This window comes from Lepidothrix coronata, unplaced genomic scaffold (assembly GCF_001604755.1).
Source record: "Lepidothrix coronata isolate B3197 unplaced genomic scaffold, Lepidothrix_coronata-1.0 Scaffold31, whole genome shotgun sequence".
In the NCBI taxonomy this organism is placed as follows: Eukaryota; Metazoa; Chordata; class Aves; order Passeriformes; family Pipridae; genus Lepidothrix; species Lepidothrix coronata.
In genome coordinates, this window is record NW_016690211.1 from 3901645 (window position 1) to 3928024 (window position 26380).

The 26380-nt window shown below is 43.7% G+C and overlaps 1 protein-coding gene and 1 long non-coding RNA gene across 2 annotated transcripts; one reads left to right on the plus strand and one right to left on the minus strand.

Moving 5' to 3' along the window:
• The first annotated feature begins 215 nt into the window (after positions 1-215).
• Positions 216-11105, plus strand: ISL1 (ISL LIM homeobox 1). The gene is made up of 6 exons (XM_017811096.1): positions 216-389; positions 1288-1477; positions 4402-4661; positions 6610-6896; positions 8292-8459; positions 10659-11105. The coding sequence occupies exons 1-6, from the start codon at positions 362-364 to the stop codon at positions 10773-10775; spliced, it is 1050 nt and encodes a 349-aa protein (XP_017666585.1). The 5' UTR covers positions 216-361; the 3' UTR covers positions 10776-11105.
• On the minus strand, positions 10636-13635 carry LOC108495423. Its single transcript, XR_001874114.1, has 2 exons — positions 13116-13635; positions 10636-11646 (listed from the first exon to the last, which is right to left on the minus strand). It is a non-coding gene; the product is annotated as an uncharacterized LOC108495423 (long non-coding RNA).
• Between the last annotated feature and the right edge of the window lie 12745 nt (positions 13636-26380).

Here is a 26380-nt window from a genome sequence, read left to right on the forward strand (position 1 = left end):
TACCGCACCGCCACCGCACCGCGCCCGCACAGCGCCGCTACCGCACCGCCACCGCACCGCTACCGCTCCGCTCCGCGTGGCCGGATCCCGCCGCGCCCCCGGCGCCGCGCCCCGCACCGCGCGCCCCCTGCGCTCTCCGCAGCCCTGACAGTGTCTCCCCACGTCGGTGGTGTTTCGTGCCGGTTTTTTTTTTTCTTTTTTTTTTCCCCCGATTTCGATTTTTTTTTCCTTTTTATTATTACTACTACTTTTTATTTTTTTTTTTATTTTTGTTTTTTAGCGACAGCTCTCAAACCTACTTTGGGGTCTTAAAACGAAACCGTACACCATTTCACTGTGGACATTACACCCTCTTTCAGATATGGGAGACATGGGAGACCCACCAAAAAGTAAGGCGGAATCTTTACCGTTGTTGGAATAAATGTGCTGTCTATTGTAACCGTGTCAGGCAGGCGAACTGCTAAAGTGCTGAACTTCATTTGAGTGGTAGAGAAGGTGCCTTTGTTGCCATGCCTGCATGCTTGCTCTGTTTTAACGTCGTAGCGTTATATGTTAACAGCCTGGGGTCCTGCTCTCTTTTAAAGTTTGTGGAGCAGACAGGATTTTAATGGGATCTCCAACCACGGAGCCTTAAGTTCTTCTTGTGGTAAGACTGCGGTGAGGCTGACTATCCAGCACCTACTCGGTCTAGGGTAGTTAGCATTAGACTTACGAAAAAGAGCAAGTGACAACCGTAATGATGCTTGTTCTTGCTAGAAGCCTCGACTCCCCTCTTCTGAGGGAGAAGGCTGAATGGGAAGTGCACGCAGCCATGCTTCATCGTTTTCAGTCACAGCCTCTTAAAATATGAAATAATACACATAGCTGCTCTCCTCGTAAGGCAGGGCATTCAACCAAGCAAATAATAAAATAAAAATAAAACAACATGGGAGTTTGGAGTTTTGATTCCATGCAAGGCTTGTGAAATGAGGACCTTCACCCCAAAGACTCTTCACATTTGTGTTTTAACATATGTTCCGCCTCCTTTCTAAACGAGGCAAGGTTTTGATGGCACACTTCAGTTATCATCCAAAAGTGCAATACAAAAAAACCCGAAACCCAAGACCAACAAACCCATTAAAAAAACAACCAAACCCCCACACAAAATCCCCCAAAACAAACAAAAAAAGGCAAAAACCAAACAAGAACACTCTCAGAGTACGCTTTATAAGGGAATGGCATTAAAAGTGTGTTTATCTCTGTAGGAGAGTAAACGGTTAGTCAATCATGTATTTATTTTCATTTCAGAAAAACGTCTGATTTCCCTATGTGTTGGTTGCGGCAATCAAATTCACGATCAGTATATTCTGAGGGTTTCTCCGGATTTGGAATGGCATGCGGCGTGTTTGAAGTGTGCAGAGTGTAATCAGTATTTGGACGAGACCTGTACGTGCTTTGTTAGGGATGGCAAAACCTACTGTAAAAGAGATTATATCAGGTATGCCATTTATGTTAATTCTTCGGTGAGATTTTATAGTGTTTAATTCTTTGGTGAGATTTTATTTTTATTTTTAACTTTATAAATTTGACAGACACATTAAGAGGAAAAATTGTGAGGAAGAGGGTAAAAGACAATTCGTATATTTTTAAGTGGTTTCCCATAGATAGACCGGCAAGGAGAAAAGGTAGTCGTGAAGTTTTTTATTCCTTAAATTCAAATGCAAATTTCTATATAAACAAAACCAGGTTCGAAACTGTGTAGGATCTTTCTGAGGACTTTGTCAAGGCAACCTCTGATTCTAACGAAATGGGAAATCATAGATAATGGATATTTTTAACCATGTAGATATTATGAGCAACATAGAAGTGATTGCTTTCTAACACAACCTGAGAAAAGCATCCCTCTGTGTTTTTGCAAAGGCATAATGGCATTCATAAAAAAGGCTCTTCAATCACGTATGCCGCAAAAATAAATACACGGGTGAAAAAAAAATCTTAAACCAGGCCTGTCTAAAACAGAAAGCAAAAGGAAAACAGAAACAAACCCCAAATTTCCTTCATATTGAAGGTTCCTTTTATGGCGATGTTAAAACCTCGACTGAAATGTTTCTTAGCTAAAATAACTGACATTTAATCTTTTTAAATATTAACCCCTTTGGTGATATCTGACTGCCTTTGCTTTCTTATCTTATCTGTACTGATGAATTAGACAGACCAGATCAAATTGCCCATCATCTGTTCGTGAACAATTGGGTATATTTAGATAATGGAACCGCTTCCTTCCTCACATTAAAATCTGGTAACTGATAAAATGTGAACGTTGCCAATCCTGACACTATAGAGAAACCAAAGCAGGAATTTCGAGTGTGTTTATTATTTGTGGTCCTGGCTCATGCTGATCCATTTCAGTGTCACCTACCGGGTTTGCCAAATCAGAAGTTTGCATGACACTGTGGTATGAAAAGTATATTTTCTACAGAAAGTTTTGGAAGCAAGTCTCCGAGTCACCTAAAATATCGTCTGATTTCTGTGTAATTCTGAACTGAAATAAACCCCTTGATTCTTTCCTGCTCCAGTGCACAATTTATAAACAGACCGTTCCTTCAAACCATTGTGAGATTATTCTCTAAGTTCTATAATGATGAAAACCAGAGCTTTTAAGCTTTATTTATTTATTTATTTATTTACTCATTCATTCTTTACTTTTAAACGAACTTTGGAGCCATTCTTTTAAGTGTTGTCCTTTCACTGATTTCAAATGAAAGGAAAACGTTTGGACTGAATTGTGTTCACTTACCTCCTGATAAAACTCAGCGGGAGAAATTTAAGCAGAAAAAAAATGCTGCTCTATTAAGTTAATATGGAATACATTTAATTGTCTACAATTTAAAAAGGAAGATGTATGTTACATGCAAGGTGACTTTGAATTAGACCGTGAGCCAATCTATAGTAGTCAATCCTGTGGGCAACTACCGGAACTTTTGTACATATGAATGCACATGCTTTACGATCACTCTGTTCTTTTGCTGTCTAGCTGTTTGTTTGGGGTTTTTCTTCTCAAAACTATAATTTGGATATAGGTAGCTCTGAATATAGGACTAGCACATCTTTATAGCCGTAGCAGCTAAAGAAGTATTTAAATAACATCTGTACCCACATGCATGTTTTACAGACTGTATCTCCAAGGAAGTATACTGGTGAGGAAATGAATGGGAATAAATATTAGCCTAGTTTTAGGAGCAGTTTTCACAGTTCTCTGAATCGTGAGCATGCATATGTGCGTATATCCGTACATTTGCAGAAAGATGTTAATTTTACATCGTATTAAGAAGGCTTCTGGCTAAAGAGCACTCGTTGGGAGCCAAAAGACCGCAGTGCTAGACACCCGAATTGGAGGATTTTCTCGTGTTTATCTACTGATGGGTGAACTACCCCGCTTTCCTCCACGGGAGACAAGGAGCCCGCCATCCACTCCAGAAACGTATTATTTGTCTTGTGGGGCTGTCAGCAAGGAGCTGCCCTCTCATTCCTGCGGGAAAGCTTGAGCCCCGGCTCAAGGTGGGAGCGTCAGGAAGAGGGAAAACAGGGCAGGGAGGCTAAGGAAGGGACAGGCTGCAAAGCCAGAGCACCCAAACTGCCTTTTAGTTGGGGAGGGAAGTTACACTACTATATATGTGAGCCTGAGGATACATGTGTGTATGCTTATATTGTTGTATCAAATTAACCTGGTGAGAGAGGACGAGGGGAAGAGGCCGTGCGCTGGTAGTCTCCCCTGCCGTGTCCCAGAGGCTAAGCTAACGGCAGTCCAGGTACACATCAAGCGGTACAAGTCCTGAGTGGGTTCCGCGCAAAAAAATACGGCAGTTTGGTGAGGCTGGCAGGTTTGTATGCGTGGAGTGCATGGTAGCTTTGGCAGCGTCGCCTTTCCGTGGTGTGCCCGGGTAGTCCAGTTCAGTCCCAGGCCAGTTTAGGTCAGGTGAGGAGGCAGGGAGAGGGCAGTAACGGCCCCACTCCCGCTTCAGCCCGGGCGCTGGGACAGCAGGGAGAGGTCGGATCTCCTCGGGAAGCAAAGGGGTCCTTGTTTTTTTTCTTCTTACACCTTTGCCTCACCACTCTTCTCTTCCACCGTTGCTTTCGGGCCCCCTCCACCTTTTACGGCATGGGGATCAGCGCACGGACAGCAAACGAATCCGGCTTATTCCTTTCCTCTTCTGGTTTCTGTATTTTTCGTGCTTTTTAAAGAAGTGGATTGCGTGTGGCGCGTCTACGCGGGGCCAGGGGCTGCCCACGAGCGGGAGTGAAAACCTCTTTCTTTTTTCCTTTCCTTTCTCCCTCCCGCCCCTTCCCTACCCTCCCCTTCCCCCTCCCGTGCTCTCCCTCCTTCCCTTCCTTCTCTTTCTTTCTGGGCTGGGCCCTGCTCAGGTTATACGGCATCAAGTGCGCCAAATGCAGCATCGGCTTCAGCAAGAATGACTTCGTGATGCGCGCCCGCGCCAAGGTGTACCACATCGAGTGTTTCCGCTGCGTGGCCTGCAGCCGCCAGCTCATCCCAGGCGATGAATTCGCGCTGCGGGAGGACGGCCTCTTCTGCCGGGCGGACCACGACGTGGTGGAGCGGGCCAGCCTGGGCGGCGGGGACCCCCTCAGCCCCCTGCACCCCGCCCGGCCGCTGCAGATGGCAGGTACCGCCCGCGCCCAGCGCCGCGGGAGCCCGCGGGGTTTGGCGACGCCCGGCCCCGCGCTGGGCGGCAGGGAGAGTTCCACGCTCCCACAGGGTCCCGCACCTCCTCGGAGAGGCGCCGGCGGCGGTGTCTGCCCCACGCCCTGGGCTGCCGCGGGTCCTGCTGCCGCGAGAAAAGCTCGCGTTCGCGGGACGCGTGAAGCGGGACACCTGCGGAGGGGCCGCACCCCCGCTCTTCCTGCCCCCAGCGCGCACCGCGTGCAGGAGTCCTCCGTCACACCCTCCCGACCCCTGAGCCTGAGCCTGAGTCGGAGAGGGACGGGCCGCTGCGGCGAGCAGGTCTACGGCAAAGCGCCGGCCGATCTCTCGGCCGCCTCAGGAGCGTGTGCAGAAGCCGTTCTGAACGCTGGAGGAAGTGGGGTTCTAAAAGAGATAGACTTCATAAGTACAGGCGAGCGCTTAGGCTGTAATTTAAAACTGTCAACAAGCTAATTTTCGGTAATTGTCTTTTAAAGTGACTCTGCCTTCTTGAAACGTTTCTCGTGTTTTGATGAGAATTTCATCTCAAAACTCAGCCTAGTAACTTCAGAGTCGCCCCACCTTACAACTTCATTCACACTTGTAGTTCTCGACGTGGCACGTCAGCTACTCAGAGACTCTTAGCTTTAGGAAGGGACATGTCTCTGAGGCAAACTAGGCTGGACGATACAAGGTTGGCCGGCATTATTGCTGTGCATGTAACTGTATCTCGGAAGGTTATTTGCAAAGTTTAGCTATGCTAAAACAGGCTCGTTTCCCTCTTCTGAGCTGCTTTCGGGTGACTTATCTTTATATAGGAAGAAATAATCCTGTACCTTATCAGGGCACAATTCTAGAGAGATTGTGCTCCCTATAGCGTGTTTGTGCATGTCTCCGAAAGGCTTATTGTGTCGGCAGGTATAATACTGATAAGATTGGAAGCCTTCGTAATGTCTTCATCGCATCTGCTGATGTATTGTTATACTCAGAGAAATCGGAACCCGACTGTACAAAAGCAAGCACCTCAGAATGTTAGCTAAACAGTTTTAGGGGGGGGAAAAATAGCAGTGTTTTTATTTTTCCCTTGACTGGGTCAATTTACACCTACATAGCTACAGCTACACAACGCACAGAAGAATGGCAGAATTACAGGAACACTTTAAGCTCTTGATGTGATGCTACCCGTAGGTTTGCATTTCTTGGCCGTTTCCACGAGTTCTGGGCTTGCTCTCCTTTTTAAAGAATCAGACAAACTTTTTTTTAAAAAAATTATTCTTCTTAAGTCTAAACAAATTCACCTAGCACCTCCACTTTCTAAGATAGATGCCATCCTCCGTGCTTTGGTATATAGGGCTCTCACAAGCTTTTCCTCCATGGCCTTGGTGCAGAGGATTTCGCTTGTTTTGCTTTGATTTGGAAGCATCAAACCACCGGGAGCTATTGCACGTTATGGCGGCTTCTGGCTAAACTGAGCTAGATTCACTATACAAGAAGCAGACCCGAATTATGATTAATTTAAGAAGTATTCGTTCATTAATTTTTGGCCCAAAAATCTGGTTCGGTGATTTGTCAGGAGATAAACACACAAAACCCTCCTGCTCCTTTCCTAGCACACATACACCTTAGCAAACTCACCCTCCCCTGTCAAGTCTCATACAGGTTCAAGCTTCTGTCATTAAGGGTTTTAGGGGGGTGGTTTGTTTTTGCAAATTAATTATCTGAGGAGTCAGAAATGTCAGTCACTCCACCAGCGCATAAAGCAGAGGAGTCTGCAGCAGCTCCGATAGATCTGAGTGTTTGAATGGCCTTTGAAAGAGGGTTCATCACCCCCCCCCCGGCCCCCTCCCCCTGTCCCACCAGCTTAGATTCATAGTCTCCGCAGACTCCCTGCTCCCTACTCATGGGGATCCTGTTCCTCCCTTCCCCTACAGCAGAACCTATCTCTGCCAGACAGCCAGCTCTGCGGCCCCACGTCCACAAGCAGCCCGAGAAGACCACCCGAGTCCGGACTGTCCTTAATGAAAAACAGCTTCACACCTTGAGGACCTGCTACGCTGCCAACCCCAGGCCTGACGCCCTCATGAAAGAGCAACTGGTAGAAATGACTGGCCTCAGCCCGAGGGTCATCAGGGTTTGGTTTCAAAACAAGCGATGCAAGGATAAAAAAAGGAGCATTATGATGAAGCAACTTCAGCAGCAGCAACCCAATGACAAAACTGTAAGTGGCTTCAGCTTCTGTCCATGTTCTGCCTTAATTGCCAAGGCGAATCGCCTGGGATACGTCCGGTTCGGACAGCCTCAGGGCTCGGTTTGATGCTTTTGATTTTTTGCGAGCTCCCTTAAAACAAAGAAAACGATACCGCTTAGCTGTTACCGTTTGTTTCTGTTGTCAGTGCAATCGAAACAGACCACAGAAAGGAGCAGACACAGGCTGCTCACGCAAACCCATCTCTTTTGCGGGGCTAAAAGATACGCAGTGGTTTAGACTAACTTCTCTGCAGCATGAATTGTGACCTGCAGAGCTCATGGGATGTGTATCAGCTTTGTGTAATGCTGATACTGCAAAAGCAAAGGACTCCTTAAGGGGAAAATAATGCTTTTGCCCTCTTCCCTCGTTTTAAACAGAAGTAAATCCAACAGGGGAAAAAAAAAAGTTAAAAAAGAAGACGGATAAAAGGCAATTTAGATGTGTTTTTCTTAGCACATTATATACTACAGGATATATAGGTGTGTGTCAGTGCACTTACTGCAGAAAAAGACAAATACAATGCAAATTTTTCAGAATTACCATACTGTTTACAGGTTAACTTATAGATAGTTTTATATATTTGGAGTTCTTGCCTGTGGACATATGCGTGTGTGATGCAAACGAGCAGAAAGTCGAACAAATTGTCTCCATTTTAAGCCAGTTTTTTTCTTTCTTTTGTCGCTAGTCCACTTGAAGAAGAGTCTGTTACTCTCCCTGTGTATATATTGACTGACCTGAGAATGACTATTAATCCATAAGGCTGCCTAGTTAAGTGGAATTTAAGGAGTTTCATTTTACCCTGTTGGAATGCAATAAAACACGGTGTTATTAACTCGCCTGAACAATCTATTCGTCGAGGCTTGGAGTTATGTTGTATACTGTGCCTGCACCATAGGGCATACTGGGAGGGCTGTTTTGTTTTGTTTGTTTGTTTATTAAGAGCGCGGTAATGACGTACCCCAGTGGATGTCGTGCAGTGGATATACGATCTAGTTAAGGTCATGCAGAACAAAACCAGCCTGGATGCGACATAGGAAGGGAGCATAATTAACCGTTTCTTGTTCTGAGACGTGCATCGGCAGTCGAGATACAGAATGCTCAGGTTTAAGAAAGCTTAGGACGGAGGGAGTATGCCTTGAGACGAATAGGAGCATTAAAGGGAAAGAAAGTAAACTTCCACCGTGATAAATGCAGCGGGTAGAAACAGGCTGACCTAGAGTAGAATACAGTAAGACATTCACAGCAGATTAACAAAGCAAATACAAGAGACCGTATAGATAAGATAGAAAGCAGTTTATTGACTCAGCACTTATATACAATGAAGTTAATCAAGCTCATTAACATCTTTTGCTGGGCTGTTTACAGAATATCCAAGGGATGACAGGAACTCCTATGGTGGCTGCTAGTCCGGAGAGACATGACGGTGGTTTGCAGGCGAACCCCGTGGAGGTGCAGAGTTACCAGCCGCCCTGGAAAGTACTGAGTGACTTCGCGTTGCAGAGTGACATAGACCAACCTGCTTTTCAGCAACTAGTAAGTGTCGGTTCCCAGCCGGTATCAGGGGCAGAGCAATTGGGGATTCATTAAAAGTGTTGGATGCTCTCAGTGAGACGAGCAATCCACACTAGCTGGGTTTCCCCGAAATTACAAGGTGAACATGATAGCACCTGTAAACATGGAGAATTGAATTGATATCATAGGGGTTGATGCAAAATCTACCTTAGCGTACAGCAGAGCTCTTGCGGGGTTGACTGTGAGTTTGGATAAGGCCTGAGCCAGGTCTGAGAATAACTCAGCTTTCACACTCCTGAAAACTGACAGCACCTCATCCAGAGAACTAAAACATTCTTAACACCTCACTTAATTGTACTTACATTTGTGAAAGCAGTTTATAAAATTTGCCCCTCCCCACTTTGGGCCAATTTTGCCTTTATGCCATAGGCTGAATTTTAAATACATGATTGCAATGTCAGCCCGGGCCCTTGTTTGGTCACACAAATATCAGTCACTTAATTAAAATTTTGAAGTCCTTTTAAGCATGTTTCTCTAGATATAACTTCATATATCTACATAAACAGACAAATATACACATATATAGCTTATTTTAAATGTTGTCCTTTGAAAAGGAAATTGCTAGTATGTATTCAGGTGAAAAATTCAAGCACTATAATAAACTACCTTAAGCCGAAAGAAAACAGACCTTTTAGAATAAATTCTGTTCTTAACTCCCTTCCTTATGCCTACGTCACTTGGCAGCTCATATGGGACCATATCATCTACAATACTTAGGCCCAACCAGGTGAATTAAGGACAGAAGTTCAACCTTAACTCAGTTTCCTGGCCTAAATGTGTTAAAACCAGATCTTTAAAATAATAAGGTACGTTGTGTATGGTATTTCAATAATTCAAAATAGTAGTTATGAAAAATTAACATATAAACCCTTTTATGATCTGTTGGACATTTTTTTCTTACATGAAATGATGCAAGATAAAGGTTTGTAGCTGAATCTAGCATTGTGTTCAAATCTTTTCGGTTTAGTACCATGCTCTCTTGCAGAATCACTTTTCTTTCGCCCAACAGCAGTCTGCAGTTTGTTTCCCTTGCTGGCACACTGTGCTGGCTCAGGGAAATATAGCATAGCAGCAGGGCTATTTGCATCCTCTTACATCCAGAGCAACCCTTGTTTTTCCTGCTTTAATCAAGCTGTCCATCAGACAGGAGGAAAAATTATCTCCTTCTCTTGCCTTACTTTCCTGTGCCTTAACAGAAGATGAGACTTTAGAAATCTTTGATGCAGTGAGTTCAAAAACAGAGGAAAAAAAAGGCAGAAGAGAAGATGGGTAATCCAAATACACATATGCTTAAAGGCAGATCATTAGATTGACAGATTAATATTAATATACATTCTACATAATTTGTGATACTGAAAAGAGTTAAAATAAAGAATAGTGGATGAAAGAGTTCATCCACTGTTCAAGGCACCGTCTCTAATCTGGAAGGCCCTTAATCACAGGATTGGCCAGCTAAATAGGTGCCAAAGAAATGCTTTTGGACTAGCAAAGCTCCACCCTTCAAATCATGCCTTTTCCGGACGCTGCTCCTAAACTAACGGGAGCAGCGGGGCACATTAGGATGAAATAGTGTGACCTTTTTTATCAAACTGACTCTCATTACGAAGAGATAGCACCCGCCTCAAATCACGAATGAAAGAGGATGGCTGGTTTCAAATGCCTTCTGCTCCTGGATGCTCCTTCCAGGTTTATTTTCGTATGTGCACAAAAGGGGAAAAAGGTAACCTTTCAGTTTCCTGTCAAGAAAACACATGCACTCCTAAATAATTGACTAGAACATCCTGTTGGGATTGCCACTCTTGCAACACAGGGAAGAAGAGCTCATTAATAAGTTTGTTTATTTGCTTGATTTTTCAGTCTTCTTTTTTCCTTTTTTTTTTTTAATCTACTTTTTCTTGGTGATTTGGCCAAAGGCCTGAAAAGGGTTCCTGTGAAGTCAATGGGGAAGCTAAACAGAGCAACCAGCAGTGACACAGCCTCCTGTGGAGATGTATCGGGCCATTCGGCTGCATGCCCTGTGTATTTATTTTTGTGTTCTTCTTTGTCTTTACCTGCTACTTTTGGTTGATTTTTACAGTTGTAGCAAAACTTCTTTTTCTTATTTTTCTTCTTTTTTTTTTCCTTTTTTTTTCTTTTCTTTTTTTTTTTTTTTTTTGGCAGGTTAATTTTTCGGAAGGAGGACCCGGTTCCAATTCTACTGGAAGTGAAGTAGCATCAATGTCCTCTCAGCTGCCAGATACACCCAACAGCATGGTAGCCAGTCCTATTGAGGCATGAGGAACACTCATTCAGATTTCTGTTGTTGTTGTTTCTGCCCTTATCCTCATCCCGTTGGAGAGAGTGGGAAAGTGAACGTGTTGTGACTCCGAAATTTAGGGGGAAAGAATATTTAACAACCCTGTAAGAAACCTAGCAAGGAACTGTTCCATGAGATGAACGGAGTCATGTTTGAAAAGACAAGGTAATATGGTAGCAACACTGTGAAGACAATCATGGGATCTCACTAGAAAAAAATACTAAAAAGAACCACAAACCCCGTGCTTTTCAATGATCAGAGGAGGATTAAAAAGACGTTTTCCAAATGTAAAGGATTTGTACTTGTGGATCTCAAAAAAAAAAAAAAATCTTTTCATTTGACTGCACATCTTAGGGAGAAACCAAGGTAGAGGGACTTTCTATCTGGTCCCTCCCAATCCGAATGGTGCTGTTTCAATATTGGGGATAGCCTTGCCAAAAGAAGCTCCAGTAGGTTTTCCATCATCAGGAAAGAGACGATTCAGCCCTGCATTGTTGAAAGATTCCTTGCAGGAAGGTGGAGCTGCGTTGGTTTGCAATGTTGTTTTTAGTTGACTCTTAACAAGGGGTTGTTTCCTGGGTCTCTTCTAGCATGTCTGTAGCGGGGTTTTGGTTTTGTTTGGTTGAGATCCACCCCCTATTAAGTCTTAGATGATTAAAAATAGATTTTCGATTTCCTCTTTGAAACCAATTTATAAAAACATTGCAACAAGGTATACCTCTATTTTGCCACAAAGCGTCTCGGGATTGTGTTTGAAATGTGTCTGCCCAAGAACCTTCCCCTCCCCCAAAGATGTGTATAGTCATTGGTTATAAGGACTGTTTTTCTCTCTTTCTCTTTCTCTCTCACTCTCTAAAAAAAAAAAAGAAAAAAGTTAAAAAAAATAAGGTAAAAAAAGGAAAAGCGAAAAGAAAAAAAATCACTCTTTTTGTTTGCTCTTGCATTGCAAAATTATAAAGTAATTTATTATTTATTATCGGAAGACTTGCCACTTTTCATGTCATTTGACTATTTTTTGTTTGCTCAAGTAAAAAAAAAAAAAAAAAAAAAAAAAAAGAAGAGGTTGTACCGTGGTCTTTGAATTATATGTCTAATTCTATGTGGGTTTTGTCCTTTTTCTTTCCTTAAATATGATGTGAAATAAAAGCGCCATATGTAGAATTATTATATCTTCAGGACTATTTCACTAGATAAGCGTTTGAAATAGAGAAAATAATAATAATATTAACATTAAATAATGAACAAAGTTCCCTCTTTTAAATATTTACAGGTTAGCAGTTAAAATACCTGAAATAAAATATTGCATGCAAAGCAGGTCGTTAGTGAATAAAAGGAGTGTGATATTTTATTGCAAGTATTAACGACCAGCTTGTAAATTTCCATTTCAACAACTGTATCAGGGCTAGTTGGATGCCTTAGCTTTCAATTGATAACGTTAGAAGGTCTCTTGTTCCTCCCCACCCCATCCCTTGCCCTTGAAAATGATATTACTCTAGGCATGATCTGACATAACGTTAAAACATCTAAAGAACTGGGAACTCAGGCTTTTTGCTGAGTTCTACTATTTTTAAAAAAATAATAAAAAGAAAGTGCTGTATACCAAAGCCTCGTTGTTGAGATTGTTGAAGTGACCTGTGCTTTAAGTATAAGCTCCTGATAAAAAGGACGCTTTTTGCTTAACAAGTCAAGTATACCATTATTTATCAGTGTCTGCTGTCAAAACAATTAAATAATGCTGCAGGAGGAATAGTTGTGGGGATATTTCTGTCGGGGATATTGCTGTGAAATTGCACGAATATGTTCCTTATTTTCTGTCGACTTCCCTCTCTTCACTCCGTCTTTTATTCCTTTTTTAATTTGTGGGGCAGAGGGTGGTGAAAGCTCGAAACGTGGGCGATTTCTTGGGGAAAAGTTGAAAGAAGAAAAAAATGGGAAAGGGTTGTTTTTGCTCTAATCCAAGTGTGCTCCCTAGTGCTCCTGGGCAGCACAAGACAAAGGTTCGCTTCAAAACACCCTTAAGGACTGGAATATACAGAGATTTTTAGTCTGACAAAGACAAGTTGGTTTGCATGTCGGTTCCTCCAAACCCCAATGTTTTCTTAACATAACCTTCTTTTTCCTCCCTCCTCACCATCTCAGCCCACCCTGAGCAAGCTCAGCTATAGACAAACCATTTCGACAGTACAGAGAACATTAAAAAATGTTTAAAATCTAATACAAGGATTTCAGTCATCCTGATTAGAAACTGGATTCATTTTGTATGCTCAAGTGTAATACATTTTTGAGTACTTGATAAATATTTAAATAAATATGAAATCTACCTTAAACTGTGTGACCAGTAACCCTTGTGTTTTCATGCAGGATCAGAGGATTGGTACGGCGCTTCGGGGGGCGGGAGGGAGAAGGGGTATCATTTCTGCCCCGTAGTCTGACGTGTAAGTTGTTGGAGTCCCTCTTAATTGGGTGAGTTTGGAGACGCAGTCTCCGACTCGGGAGGGTCTGTAACTGGCGCTGGTAACGTGTAAGGGCAGGGCAACCCTGGAGCCTTTGCATTCGCCTCTTACCGCCGGGAGGCTTAACGCGTAGGTGGGAAGAGCGGCGGCTCCACGGGGTTGCGGGGGGGCAGGGACCCAGAGAGAGAGAGCAACCTGCGCGCCAGGGCGCTGCTGAGAGCCGCTTCCCGGCCCCGGGGTGGACCTTAGGGCCGCTGAATGTCTGCCGTCTCCGAGGGCCGCGCACGGAGGGAAGGGCGACTTTTGGCGGTCGGTCCTGGCGGGGGGACAGCCCCCCCAGCCCTGGGCCCCGCGGTCCCGACGCACCCTGTGGGCGGCTGGGGCAGTCGCCGAGATAAGCCGCACAGGGGCTGACGTTCTGGCTGCAAGCGCAGCGTCTTGGCCCTTGGAACACACCGGGCAGCAGGGTGTCTGTGGCGTCGGAGCGCTGTCGCGGTTCTGCAGCGGACTGCGGGCGGGAATCCCACTGGGCATGTGCTTGAACCCACATCTACCGCCAGGCTCCTGCCTGCAGCCCCGCAGGGGCCTGAGCCCCCCCACCCTGTCCAGGAGGAGGGAGCAGGCGGGTCACTTTTGCGGCAGCCGCTCGGTGGTCTCCGCGTCCCTCAGGAAGCGCACCCCGGAGCCTCCAACCTCGAAACTGCGGTTAAAAAAATTCGCCTTATTTTAAGATTATTTCTTTTATGGCCTTTAGTTCCCTTTTCCATGACATATAGCGCACCGCAAACCTTCGAATGTGTTCTGCCGTGGAGCAAATAAAGACAAACTGTCGAGCGGACTCTCCCAGCGCCTTCAGGAGAACACCCTTCCTGACCTTGGGCAGCAGAATTTGTGTAAGCGAGAGAAAAGCTCCTCTTCATGAAATGCATGTCCTTATGGCGCTCTGTCAGGTTCCTGCTCTGAGTTCTCCTTCCAATATGGACGAGGGTGGCGATTAGCAGTCCCAGGTCCGTCGGTTTTCTTCTTGCTGCAGCTAGTTTTAATAATGTCAAATAAGGCCTATTAAAGCCTGCGGTAATTTCTCTGAAGATTCTGTTCGCACACACTGAGACCAATATTCAGACTCTTCTCATTTCAATATTTGTACCAGGCTAATTAGCTCACAGCATCCCCAGCCAACGTGGCAATGAGACGCAGAAACCGGGTATGTGAATTCCAGAGTTGAGATCAGTTAAACATCTCAACAGTAAGTGTTTGCCTTTATATAAATATGAATGCATACATATCTTAACAAAACCACGTTGAGTCACCCAAGAGTGGATGTCAGGGAAAGAATCAGGGTCCCTCCGGCAGTGTTGGCCCTCAGGCCGCCGCAGCCGCAGCGCAGCTCCCGGGAGGGAGCCGTGGTGCCGAGTGGGTTTCACGCGCACCCATCCTCCCTGGCCCCGTCTGCACGCCCGAAACGCCGGCAGCGTTTTACGGTGAGAGATGCCGCTGCTGGGCGCTTTGCGTGCTTCAGTGGAGCTGTAAGTAGTTAATAAAGGGGCTGGAAAGAGATCCTGTTTACTGATTGTTCCTGATTGTTGTTTTCTTGATAACAGTGCAAGCCACTGAATGACTGTTTGAGCTCAGGCGCCACAAACATAAACAGCTCCCAATGTGCCGGCCCTGGTGTAGGATCACTCCCGAGGCTTGTGAAGTGCAGGCAGAGAAGGCAGCTCCCAAGAGAGACAGGCTCCGGGGGAGGGGTGGGGGGGCGGTGAGCGGAAGAGGCTCGCCCGTATAGCCGACCTTTCCATATTGCACGGTATCTGCCCTCTAATGAGGGCCTTGCCAGGGGCAAGGCTAGTAAAATCAATAAGTGCCTTTCTCCGAGCCTTCTGCCCGTGCCGGAGCTCAGGGCAGGCTCTGAGCGCCGCTCTGCGCAGCATCCCAGCCGAAAGATGCTGCTTTTACATCACGCTGTTGTTTCGTTTGAATTTCCCTTAAATTTTCCCGCAGCGGCTAAGAGACACTAAACAAGTGCTTGTTCGAGGCCAGGGAGGGAGAGTGATGGAGGCAGGGAGGGCGCGCAGCCTCACCGCGTCAGACCCGCGCCCCGGGCCCGGTGTTCCGGGATTGGCGGCACCGGGACAATGATCCTGCAGGGCAGCCCGACCGGGCTCCGCCGCGGCTGCCGCTGGAGGAACCACCTGCAGCTCCCGCTCTCTTCTGGGGTGTGTAGCGCGGGGAAAGAAGGAAGGAGGGAGCTTGCAAAACAGGATGTTTGCTGGAGTGTCTTTTTGCCTTTTTTTTTTTCTTTTTTTTTTTTTAATTTTCTCCTGGCAGACAAAAAAGGGTGAAGTGTGATTGAGGGGGAAAAAGAGAGGGCGAGAAGTTTTCCAGAAAGAAGTTACACGCATTAGAAGAGAGCTTGGTTTCTATCTCCGGGAAGACCTCGGGGAGCAATGGGAAGAGGAAAATAGAGTGTTACTGTGGCTTTTCTTTAGGAGGGCTGTTCAGGTCGGTAGATCGCCAAGGCTAATCCAAACAACCCGTTTGACTTGTGAGGTCCGGTGTCTAGACATAGCTGGTGACTCGGCGGCTCCTTATCTGGTTTTGGAATCAGCCAAAAGAGACTTTTCTTAATGTCCACAGCAGCACTAGGATCTGCCGGGGCCGGGGAGCCACCGCACCTCGCAGACAGGACAACAAATACACCCACCACCTGGAGGCTTTACAGCCCACTTTGTTGTTCCCGGGCCGCCGCGGCTGCAGCTCGGCCTCCCCCAGCCCCGGCCGACGGGCAGGGATGACCAGCCCTCTGCTCAGTCGAACGTCCACCCCGCTGTTGCCACCGCAGCTGCTCCGGTCGCTTCCCGTCCACCGAAGTGCCACCTCGGCGGCAGGATGTGGCAGTGGGCACTTGAGCCCCGCTGGGGTCAGAACTGCTGGTTTCCCCACCTCCACCAGAACCCCTCCTCTCCGTGTGTACGTGTGTGTTTCTACAAAATTTTTAGGTTTTTTCCCCAGTTGAAGTTTTGCAGAGAATGGGGAAAAAATATCCAAACTCACTCGTGTTCACCAATATTAAGGAATGATCGAAGCAAATCAATTAAATGAGAGGAAGTCAGTTTAGGTACAAGATATTCTTTGGGAGTAGAAAATTGCCTTCTGTATTAGTCCCTTTATGCTGGATTTGTGAATATTGCAAGCTGTAAAGCTTGTTGGAGGTGGTTAGGATCAATAAAAGCATTTAGCTCAAAAGTAAGAAGCATTTGAAAGTAGAGAGAAGGAGGCATGTTTCGTTCGTATGTCACTCATTCTGTATGTTCATTTGGGGTTTTTTGAGGTTTCGAACTCTCTTGGAGCGTTGGGTGACTGAATGGTGGGTTTTCAGATTCCTGAACTGTGCTCATCCTCTGCCTTTTGCTGTTTCTCTGTTGAAATGCAAACCTCTTTGCCGCAAATCTGTTTAAGTCCTTTTAAAACTCTGAGTTGTTTCTCCGTGTGGTTGAGTTCAGGGCCATGATATCCCGTTTTGGAAGCTGATTGCTGTAACTATGATGCACTGATATGCTATTTGCAGTGGATATTATAATTGAGCCTGCTAATGTGGAATTTTGAAATTTATCAGTGGGTAGGACTCTTTCTATGCAGTTTAGAAGGCTTGTGAATGAGTGCTATTTTCTAGATTTAGTAGTTGCAAATTTCCTCCTGTACAGAGCAAATTATATTCCAAGGCTTTTGGAATAATTTTACATCAAGCACATTTAAACCATTTCAAACTCTCAGTAACTCAGGGAATTCAGGATCAAGAGAGCAACATTTCCTAGAAAAGGAATCTTAACCATGATCCTGGTACTCCTCTTATTTTTTTTTCTCATGGGTAAAATTTTGTGTTTATTTTTAACTGTCACAAATACAAGGTGTTGTTTGAAAAGTGTTAAACTTAGCAGGTATATAGAGATAATACTGAGGTGTCACTGTGTATGATAAAGTAAAATATGGTGGGAATTAACTTGAAAAGTTTACGAAGGTTTTAACTACAGCCCATAAATTAACCTTTTTTTACAAAGATACGATTATATGTAAAAGATCTTACAATATATATGACACTTAAAAATACTTTAAAATCTGGAGGCCAAACATTTTTTCCCCAACTTGAAGACACAAACTGAAGTCGTGGACATCAAAGATCTTACTGTAAGTAATCTGAAAGTAGTTAATATTAGAGCACTCTAGTGAATCAGAAATTGCAGGAGCAAACTTTACAAAAATAGTAAAAGTAGTAAAAGATTTGCTGCTAACCTCTAGTGAGCAAGACTGCACAGCTTTAAAGGCTCAAGTTCAACTCTCACTGAAGCTAGGGACAAAAATCCTCTTGATGTGTGGGTAAAAAAAATCAGTGTGTAAAATCTGTGTATAAAAATCATATAAATTCAGTGTATAAAATCAATGTGATTTTGTAGGAAAAAGGTAGTTTTCATCACTCTCATACTTTTTTCATATTCGACCTTAAATTACATAATTTGCTATTATTAGAGATAAAAAGCTCTTAAGTTATTGGTGTATCAGTAAAAGTATCTTTCTTGGTGTAGGAGTCAGAAACAAGAGTCAATAACTCATCTGAATGTAGAGAATATTGTAAAATAAAACAACCACTCCGTGGCTCACTTATTGCTGCCTAAGGGAAATTTAAATCCTGGGGTTGGAGACTACATACAAATTACCTGTATTATATTTTACTGGAGAGAACTCTTAGCAAAACGTAACAGAATTAGTCCCACACCAGGTCTGAAGTTCTAATTTACATATGTTTCACCTTTGTGATATGAAGTAAGGAAGGTTTTGCAGTATGATTCAAGTTGAGACTCATTCTGATCTGGGCAGCAGCCCAACTGGCTGTTGCAGAATGACCCCAAACTTCACACACACAGTCAGTGAGATTTGAGGTGTTCTAAAGATGCAGGATTTCCTTCAGAGAAAATAAGCACTTGAAAGGCTAGAGCTTTTTTAGTTAATCAAGTGACCTTATTCAGGGCTGAGCCTTTTCTGTCTGAAATCTGTGAGTAGTTTTGATGATTAAGTCAGGATTGAGCATTTTGTGGCCAGAAACCTCGAACTGTTGTATCATTTTAAGTAAATGTGTTTTAGTCGAGCATTCATTCCGGATCTTATTGGCTTACTGATTAAACTGGGAAAACAACTAACTTGTGATGTCTATACAGGAGCAGTATGTTCAAGCCATAAGGCGTTTTGTTCACTCCATTTTTTAAATGCTAGGTTTTGAAATCTCTGTTCTTGTTTTTCTTCTAACATATTAATTTTCAAGGCATCTTTGTCTGTCATTTCAATAAGCACAGCTGTTTTATGCCCCGATATTCATTTTTTTTTCTGAGTAAAGCCCCAATGGACTTCTAGAGTCATGTGTCTTCAATTCAGCTTAGCCCATCCCATTTCGAAGTCAGTGATCCCTGCCAATTACATACTAAAAAGGGAGAGGACATTTAGATTTTTTCAAGCACCACCACATATCATATTTCTTTGTGCTACCAATACTATTATGAGGTACTTCAGAACAGAAGATTTGATCTTTAAAATAGTCCTGGAAGTGAAATTTCACCGTTTGGGATCTTGGCTTCACAGTACATTGGCTCTCCAAAACTGATTACATTAGGGAAGTGTGTTTGCAGTTTTAATTTATGAAGGGCAGATACTACTTCTTACAACTGTCAAATCAAAATTATTCGTTTTCAGTTTCACGTTTTTCCTGATGAATATTTTGTTTATAGGAAGACATTTCTTTCTGGAATCATTGGGTCATTCAAGCAGAGATTTATTAGAGGATGCTTATGGCTGTTACACAGATATGTATTCCTTATTACAATGGACCATGCTCCTCAAAGGTTCTTAGAGTAATGCTGTAACCACTGTAGCCAGTAATAGTAAATAAACCAACACAGTGCTGTTAATACAACTCTACAGTAGTAACTGACTAATGTGGACTGAAAGCCTTTCGTCTTATGAATGCTAAATTACCATGAAATTATTTTTTTTTCAACACTGCACTTATTCCTGTTTCTATGGTAAAATTGTTGCCAACTTTCACAGAAGAATTTAGTCTCTTCATTCAGTAAGTACCTCATAGTTAAAATGGGAATTAAGAATGAAATAGCATAACAAGTAGCAGCATTGCAATTAGCAGTGCAGGTTTTATGTTGAAAGGACCGAGTGTCAATGAAAAAAACCCTGAAAACTGAAATCCCTGTTCTGCAAGATCAAATGTTTGGCTGAATATTATAGTCACTAAAGCAGAATGTTCATTCTCTAGAGTTTCATTTGCCTTTAACTATTTAGCAAGATAACTCTATACCTTATATTTCAGAAAGTATTTTAGTTTTGATATACATTTTAATATATTGCTGGACAAAAGGCAGCTGTTGATCAAGGAGTGAATGAAAAAGTTAATGATCAATTAAGTATGGTGAGTTACCTGATCCAGTTATTAATCATGTCTATTAGTCAGATGCTATTAGTCTGAGTTGCCCCTTAGTTAGTGATTGTTTCATACTATTTTTTTAAAATTGTAAAATATTTTTTATTTTTAAATAAAAGTTAAGTCAGGGGATGTATGAACTTTTGTGAATGTGGAGTCTAATGGGAACAAATAATTCGTGGTTCCAGTTAGGTCAATGAAACTGCCAGGGGCAGTAAAGTGGTAAATGCAATTTTAAGGAAAATATGGAAGAGAAAAAGGGAGAATGGAGGTGGTTTATGTCTACCTGTGTCATGACACAGGGTCTGTGACACCTTCCCCTCTGTTTCTGAAGCCCTTGTTTCATGGCACAGTTCAGACTCGTGTGGGCTCGTAAAGGGGCTCACTGCTAGCAAGAGGCACCAGAGCTCCTCTGGGAAAGGGTCTTTGACAGAGACTGAGATGTCCTTGGTGGGGATGGTTAGACAGGTACTCTCTTCCGAGAAGGGATGCTGAAAAAAGTTGTGGCAAAGTAGTAGTTCCCAAAGCATAGAGCTGCCTTGAACTCACATCTGCACAGGAAGAGGCACTAACCACCATGAGAACTGATCCTTCGATGATTGATAGAGATCAGGCACCCCTGATAAACTTCCTCATGCTTTTGTTACAGTGGAAGTGCAGTATTGGTAGTTGGTCTACATAGCCTATAGGGGACGTCTGGGCTGGTGTTTCCATCAATGCTTTTTGACTCTCCATGAAAGGAACCTTCAGAACCGTTGCTGGGAGTCTGAATCAGGGAGCTGAAACTTGCCTGTTCTCAGGAGTTTGGCTGCTGCCCTCACTTAATGCATTCCTGCTTGTCCTCCCTCTGTGCTTCTCAGGCCATGACCTGGAAGTCTCCAGATGTGGGAGAGCCTGGCTCTGGCCAGCTCCTTGCCCTAAGTTCCCACACTCCTTGGTCCTTACTCTGGCACACAGTATTCCTGCTCATTGGTGCAGGCCCAGCTATGTTCAGGATGCTCTGGCTGGCTTGGGCGAAGTTTCACCTTGGCCTTCTCCATCTCCTCAGTCGGCCTGGGATCCGTGTATGTGCTTCATGACAGAATGTAGCCCTCTGTCCAAAAAGCTAGGATTTAGCACATTTACTCTCTGTGTAAAGATTGTGATGAGAGAGGGCCAGCGTGCTTCTGCAAATGTCCCATCCAAGCAGGGGGCTTGTAAGGAGGGGCAGGCTGGGGCTGTGAGGTGCCTCTGCACTGTGCTGCCTGGAGAGGAGCAGCTGCGCCACCCTTGCAGGTTGAGCTCCATCAGGGCAACAGCTCCTTTTGGACATCTAGCTAGGTAATGGAGTATAGGTTGCAGGCCAGGATCTTGAGTTGTGACAAGTGGATGGGGAGAGCTGAGTCCTCTGGGTGGGGTTTACAGAAGAACAGCTGCTATTTATTGAGCAGAGGGTTGTATTGCAGACACTGACCTTCTTCAGGGCATGGGCCCCAGTGCTACTGGGAGTTATCCCTCTCCTCCCAGAATTTGCAACCAAGACCCTTTCTTAAGCACAAGCATTAATGTCCTTTATTATTATAATTTATTATAATTTTTATATATTTAATTTTATTTTATTAATAATTTGAGGGATGGAAAGTATAATTTTCAGCTTCAGAAATGCCTGGAGTGGTAGGTCCCGCTACACTAAAACTTATCAGTAGTTTCAGTGTTTACTTTAGGATGTGACAGACCTGGTTTCAGATTCCCTTCATGCCTGAGGAGATGCAGCCATGCATCCCTCCCCCAGCCAAGGCTCTCCTGTATATGTGTAGGGCTGCTGTGTGTGTCTAGTGGGGTGTTTCCATCCTGTCCAATAACGCTTTTAAACAGCAGAGGCAAGACCAGAGAGAGGAAAAAAGAGCTTGAGGGTTGAAACTTGTGTCATGGGAAACAAGTTTGAGTCCATTTGGTTGGGTTCAGTGAACGTGGAGGTCTTTTCCAATCTTAATGATTGTACGTTTCTATAATTTGGAGGATGGGTCTTGCCTGAAGTGTGTGGCCTGCCAGAAATAGCCTAGGCTTGGGCATCTGTGCAGCCAGAACTGTGGGTGTGTGAGAAACTCCAGCATAGAAAACTGAGTCCCCTGCAGAGGTCATATGTCTCTGGGAATGGCCATCAACTAAGCAAAATTTTGATGATCCCAGTTTGAACCGTAAGTGCTTAAATACCATCCAAGTCTGATGCTGGATACCTCAGTCCCTCTTTGGCTGGCCACCACTGTGGAGGGCATTTGCAGTGCCAGAAGGGTCCAGAGCCTCCACAGGAGGAAAGATCTACACAACTTCCATCTTCCAGCAGTGTCAGAGTGGTGTGGAGAGCTCCTGCAATGGAAAATGGAGACCCTGAATCTTTGCCTTGTTTCACTTACTCTTTGCTGTCAAATGCTTTTCCCAGTGTGTGGGTGAGGCTGGGAAATGACTGAGAGCTCTCTGGCCACAGCTCAGTCTTTATCCGGCTGACGGCACTGCCACAGCTTGGAGAATGCTGCCAGCAGGTAGGGCAGAGCTCATACCTGCCCTGTTTACTGGGGGCTCTGCTGGCTGCTGAGCTGGAAGCATTACTGATATTTTGGCTGTAGCCAGGTGATCCCATCTCAGCAGGTGAAAGGCAGGTTCCCCACAACACTTCCCCCCCATCATTTTCTGCTAAGCTATTTGTTAATGGATAGCAAAGATACCAGTCTGTGCTACAGCTCAAGAGTTCCACCTTTGCTCACTAAGCAATATATCTCACTGGGAATATAAGACCAGCATTCCCAGAGCTCTGCTAGCCACTGGTTCATCTCCAGGTTTAGCTTTAAAGTATAATTTTGACCTGTGGAGTGTATATAGCCTGTGTATATGAGAATATAGACATCTGTCTGCACGATCTGTCCACTGCTGAAACCTGGGCTAGCTGGTGTTATGTTGGAGTAGCCACAATATGAAAATGGAAAAGAGCCACTTGCCAGCAAGTTTTTCCAAGTCTCTGCTTCTGAGATTATTATCTGGTATTGCCTGGGGTCAATGTAGCCAGAACACACTGACCTGCAGTACATGACCAAGGAAACCGAGGAAGAGGAGATTGTAGAGGAAGGGGCATATATTTGAGAGACATGGATAAGATTTTATGTCCATGTTTGGGAAGTTATTTTCTAGTTAGAGGTGAATCTTTATGTAATATTTTTTAAATACTATATTTGTATCTGTAATAGCTGTTATTTTAGATTTACTCTTCAAAGATTGTAACCATTGTGTTTCTTCCTAGAGTACTGGTAGATATGGTCTCCTCTTCCTGAGCTTGTCAGAAGCTCCCTGTCATATTTGTATTAGGAATACCACTGTTTTATTGAGAAATTCACAAAATGTTATACTTGCTGTGCAACTGTTCAGTGCGCTATGCAAACAAATGAGCAACTCCTGTGCAAGAACTTGACCCTACACAGGTCTCAAGTACAGTAACCTCTTCAAATTAAGTTTGGTAATCCTGGCTTTATTTAGTTCTACAGAGTGAGTCAAACATCAGCATCTTTAGACAAGCAGACTTGTCTAAAAGCATATTGTAAGTATAATTTGGATAATAATTGCAATTTGTAATGCAACTGACTCCATGAATATTAGAAGAAATCTCTTGGCAGTGGAAGGCTGTATCAGAGAGTGCAAAAGAATCTCACCAGGGTTTTTACAGGAACCTGTTGTTAGAGTAATTTAAAATGATCAACTAAAATTTTATGGAAAGTAGTGGTAGGATGGTGTGTTCAATACAAATATTTATCAGCATGTGGAAATAAATGCTTTATTTTCATCATCGTCATTCACTTAAAATAAAGCAAGGAAAATAAGGTCAGGTATGGCCAGAGCAAAAGGGCAACATCATGGGTTTTTTTCCCAGAATAATGATGTTTTAATGATTATGAGTTCATTCTGATCATATTTTTGATCAGTATGCAGTAGATATGCTACAAAATAGTTCAGTGCCATCTAAACCAGAGTTTAAATGTGAGTAAATCATAGCAGCTTTCCTTCTCATTCTTCCTCATTTAGGCACTCTGCTCTGTCCCGCTTCACAACATAGCACATGCTCAGGGAGATGCGACAAAGCCCTGCAAGGGTAGCATTTCTCTCTTGTAGCACACCCACAAGACAAAGAAGCTGTGGCATGGTTTGAAGAGCTGATCCAGGATGTTTAAAAATACTGTATGTCTAATGACTAAGCTAAAGCTCCCCAAAGACATTTTGAAAGAATTTATCCTAAGCTTAATCACTAAAACATTTTTTTGCCTGCCTCTAGCAAGATTCAGAATCACAAAGAAGTAGTTAGGGATTTTCCCACAAGAAGGCTGTCTGTCTGAGGTTTGGAGATTCTACTTGGTGTAGCGTTATACAGCAGAAGATCAGAGTATGAGGCTTTGTATACTTTTTAAGGATCAAGTGAAAGCCACCCAAGCTGCAAGGCTGTTGTGGACTCAACTGTGCTTTGCCTGCTCTTTAATATTAAATAAATCTCTAACTGTTTCTTCTTTCAGCTAGCTTATGTTCTCTCATTTGAAGATAATGTTTGCTTTGTGAAAAATATTTACAGTGTTTCTATCATATGTCAGCGTTATGACACTATTAATTCTTTGTCATGATATGCTAGACTGCAAGTTTACTCAAATGTGCAGACTAACATTATGTTTTTTAAATAAAACTATACAATCAAATCTATTCTAGTTTCTTTATGTCTGGGGATATATCAGAGACAGATGATGACTTACTACTTTTACTTCCATACTACTTAGTTTCTCTGGTTTGAATACAATTTGGTGGGTATACATCAGAATTCGACCCTGAAGTATCCCATAGGTGTTCGATGCCATCATGTTTGTAAGAGTATATAATGTAAAACAAATGTCCATGGAGGTTTTTATTTCATTAAGTAAACCAAAATACTGTTTTCCTCAAAAGAAGCATTTCTCTGCCTCGGTCTGCAGCAGGCAGCGACCATACTTCAGCTCCATACAGCAGCAGCAACGGTGCAATAAATCTTGAATCTGGTGAGTCCCAGGTATAGAAACAGTAAGAAGGTCACTGAAGGAGGGCAGCCACACACTGACATGACCAGTTACTGTTGCACTTCATACATCGTCAGCAAGATGCTGCCATCTGTGTGGCCAACGAGGCCTCACATTATCTATTGCTCTTAGCAAGAGCAACACAGGATTGATTCACCACCATTCCATGTTGGTTGATAAGTTATAAACATGATCTGACACAATATCTCACTGGAAGTAGGATCTACTGAATGCTTCTGAAGAAGAGATAACTGAGCACAAGCACATGTGCTGCACTGAGTACCATACGAAACTGAAAATAGCATTTATGTTGTTTCTCTTTGGAAATACCTATAAAAATAGAGTACATTTGCATTCTTAGCAGATACACAGGTTCTGTGCCTGTTTCTATGTGCTGACGTTTTAGTAAAAGAACCCACTTTGCTTAATAGTCTTTCTTCTCTAAAAGAGAATAATGCTGTACTACAGTACAGTGTGTGAAATAAATAGTAAAGTATGAAAGGCCTGTTGTAAAGACCCAGCATACTTTTAGCGGGAAACTAAATTTATCTCAATAAAAGCAATAGATTCTGTAGTATTTTTATAGAAGATAATGAAAGCTCTTCCACCATAAAATAATAGGCTCAAATAATCCTAGAATCATAGAATGCTTTTGTTAGGATGAGACCTTAGAGACCATCTAGTTCCAAACCTGCTAGGGACAGGAACGCATCCCACTCAGTGTCCCATCCAACCTGGCCTTGAACACTACCAGGGATGGGGCACCCACAACTCCACTAGGCAACCTGTTCTAGTGCTTCACCACACTCACAGTAAAGAATTTCTCCCATATATCTAACCTAAATTTCCATTCTTTCATTTTGAACCCTTGAACTCCTTGCCCTATCACTACTGTTCCCGATGAAGGGTCCCTCTCCAGCTTCCCTGTAGGCCCCTTTCAGATACTGGAAGGTTGCTGTGAGGTCTCCACACAACCTTCTCTTCTCTAGGCTGAACAGCACCAACTTTCTTAGCCTGTCTTCATAGAGGAGGGACTCCAGTCCTCTTATCAGTGACATTTGCCCTCCTCTGGACTTGCTGCAACAGTTCCATGCCCTTATGTTGAAGGCACCAGAACTGCACGCAGTATTCCAGGTGGGGTTTCATAAGAGAAGAGCAGAGGGGGAAAATCCCCTCCCTTGACCTGCTGGCCACACTGGTTTTGATGCAGCTCAGGATTTCCTTGGCTTTCTGGGCCGTGAATGCACACAAAGCTAGCTTATGTTGAGTTTTTCATCAACCATCATTCCCAAGTCCTTTTCCACAGATCTGCTCTCCATCACTTTTCTGACCAGCCTGTAGGTGTGCCTGGGATTGCCCTGACTCAGGTATGACCTTGACTTCACGTTGTTGAACTTCATGAGGTTTGCATTGTGCCCAACTCTCAAGCCTCTCAAGGTCCCCCTGGATGGCATCCCTTCCTTCCAGTGTGTTAACCGCACCATACAGCTTGGTGTTATCAGCAAATCTGTGGAGGGTGCACCGATCCCACTGTCCATGTCACTGACAGAGATGTTGAACAGGATCTGCCCCAGTACTGAGTGCTGAGGGACACCCGT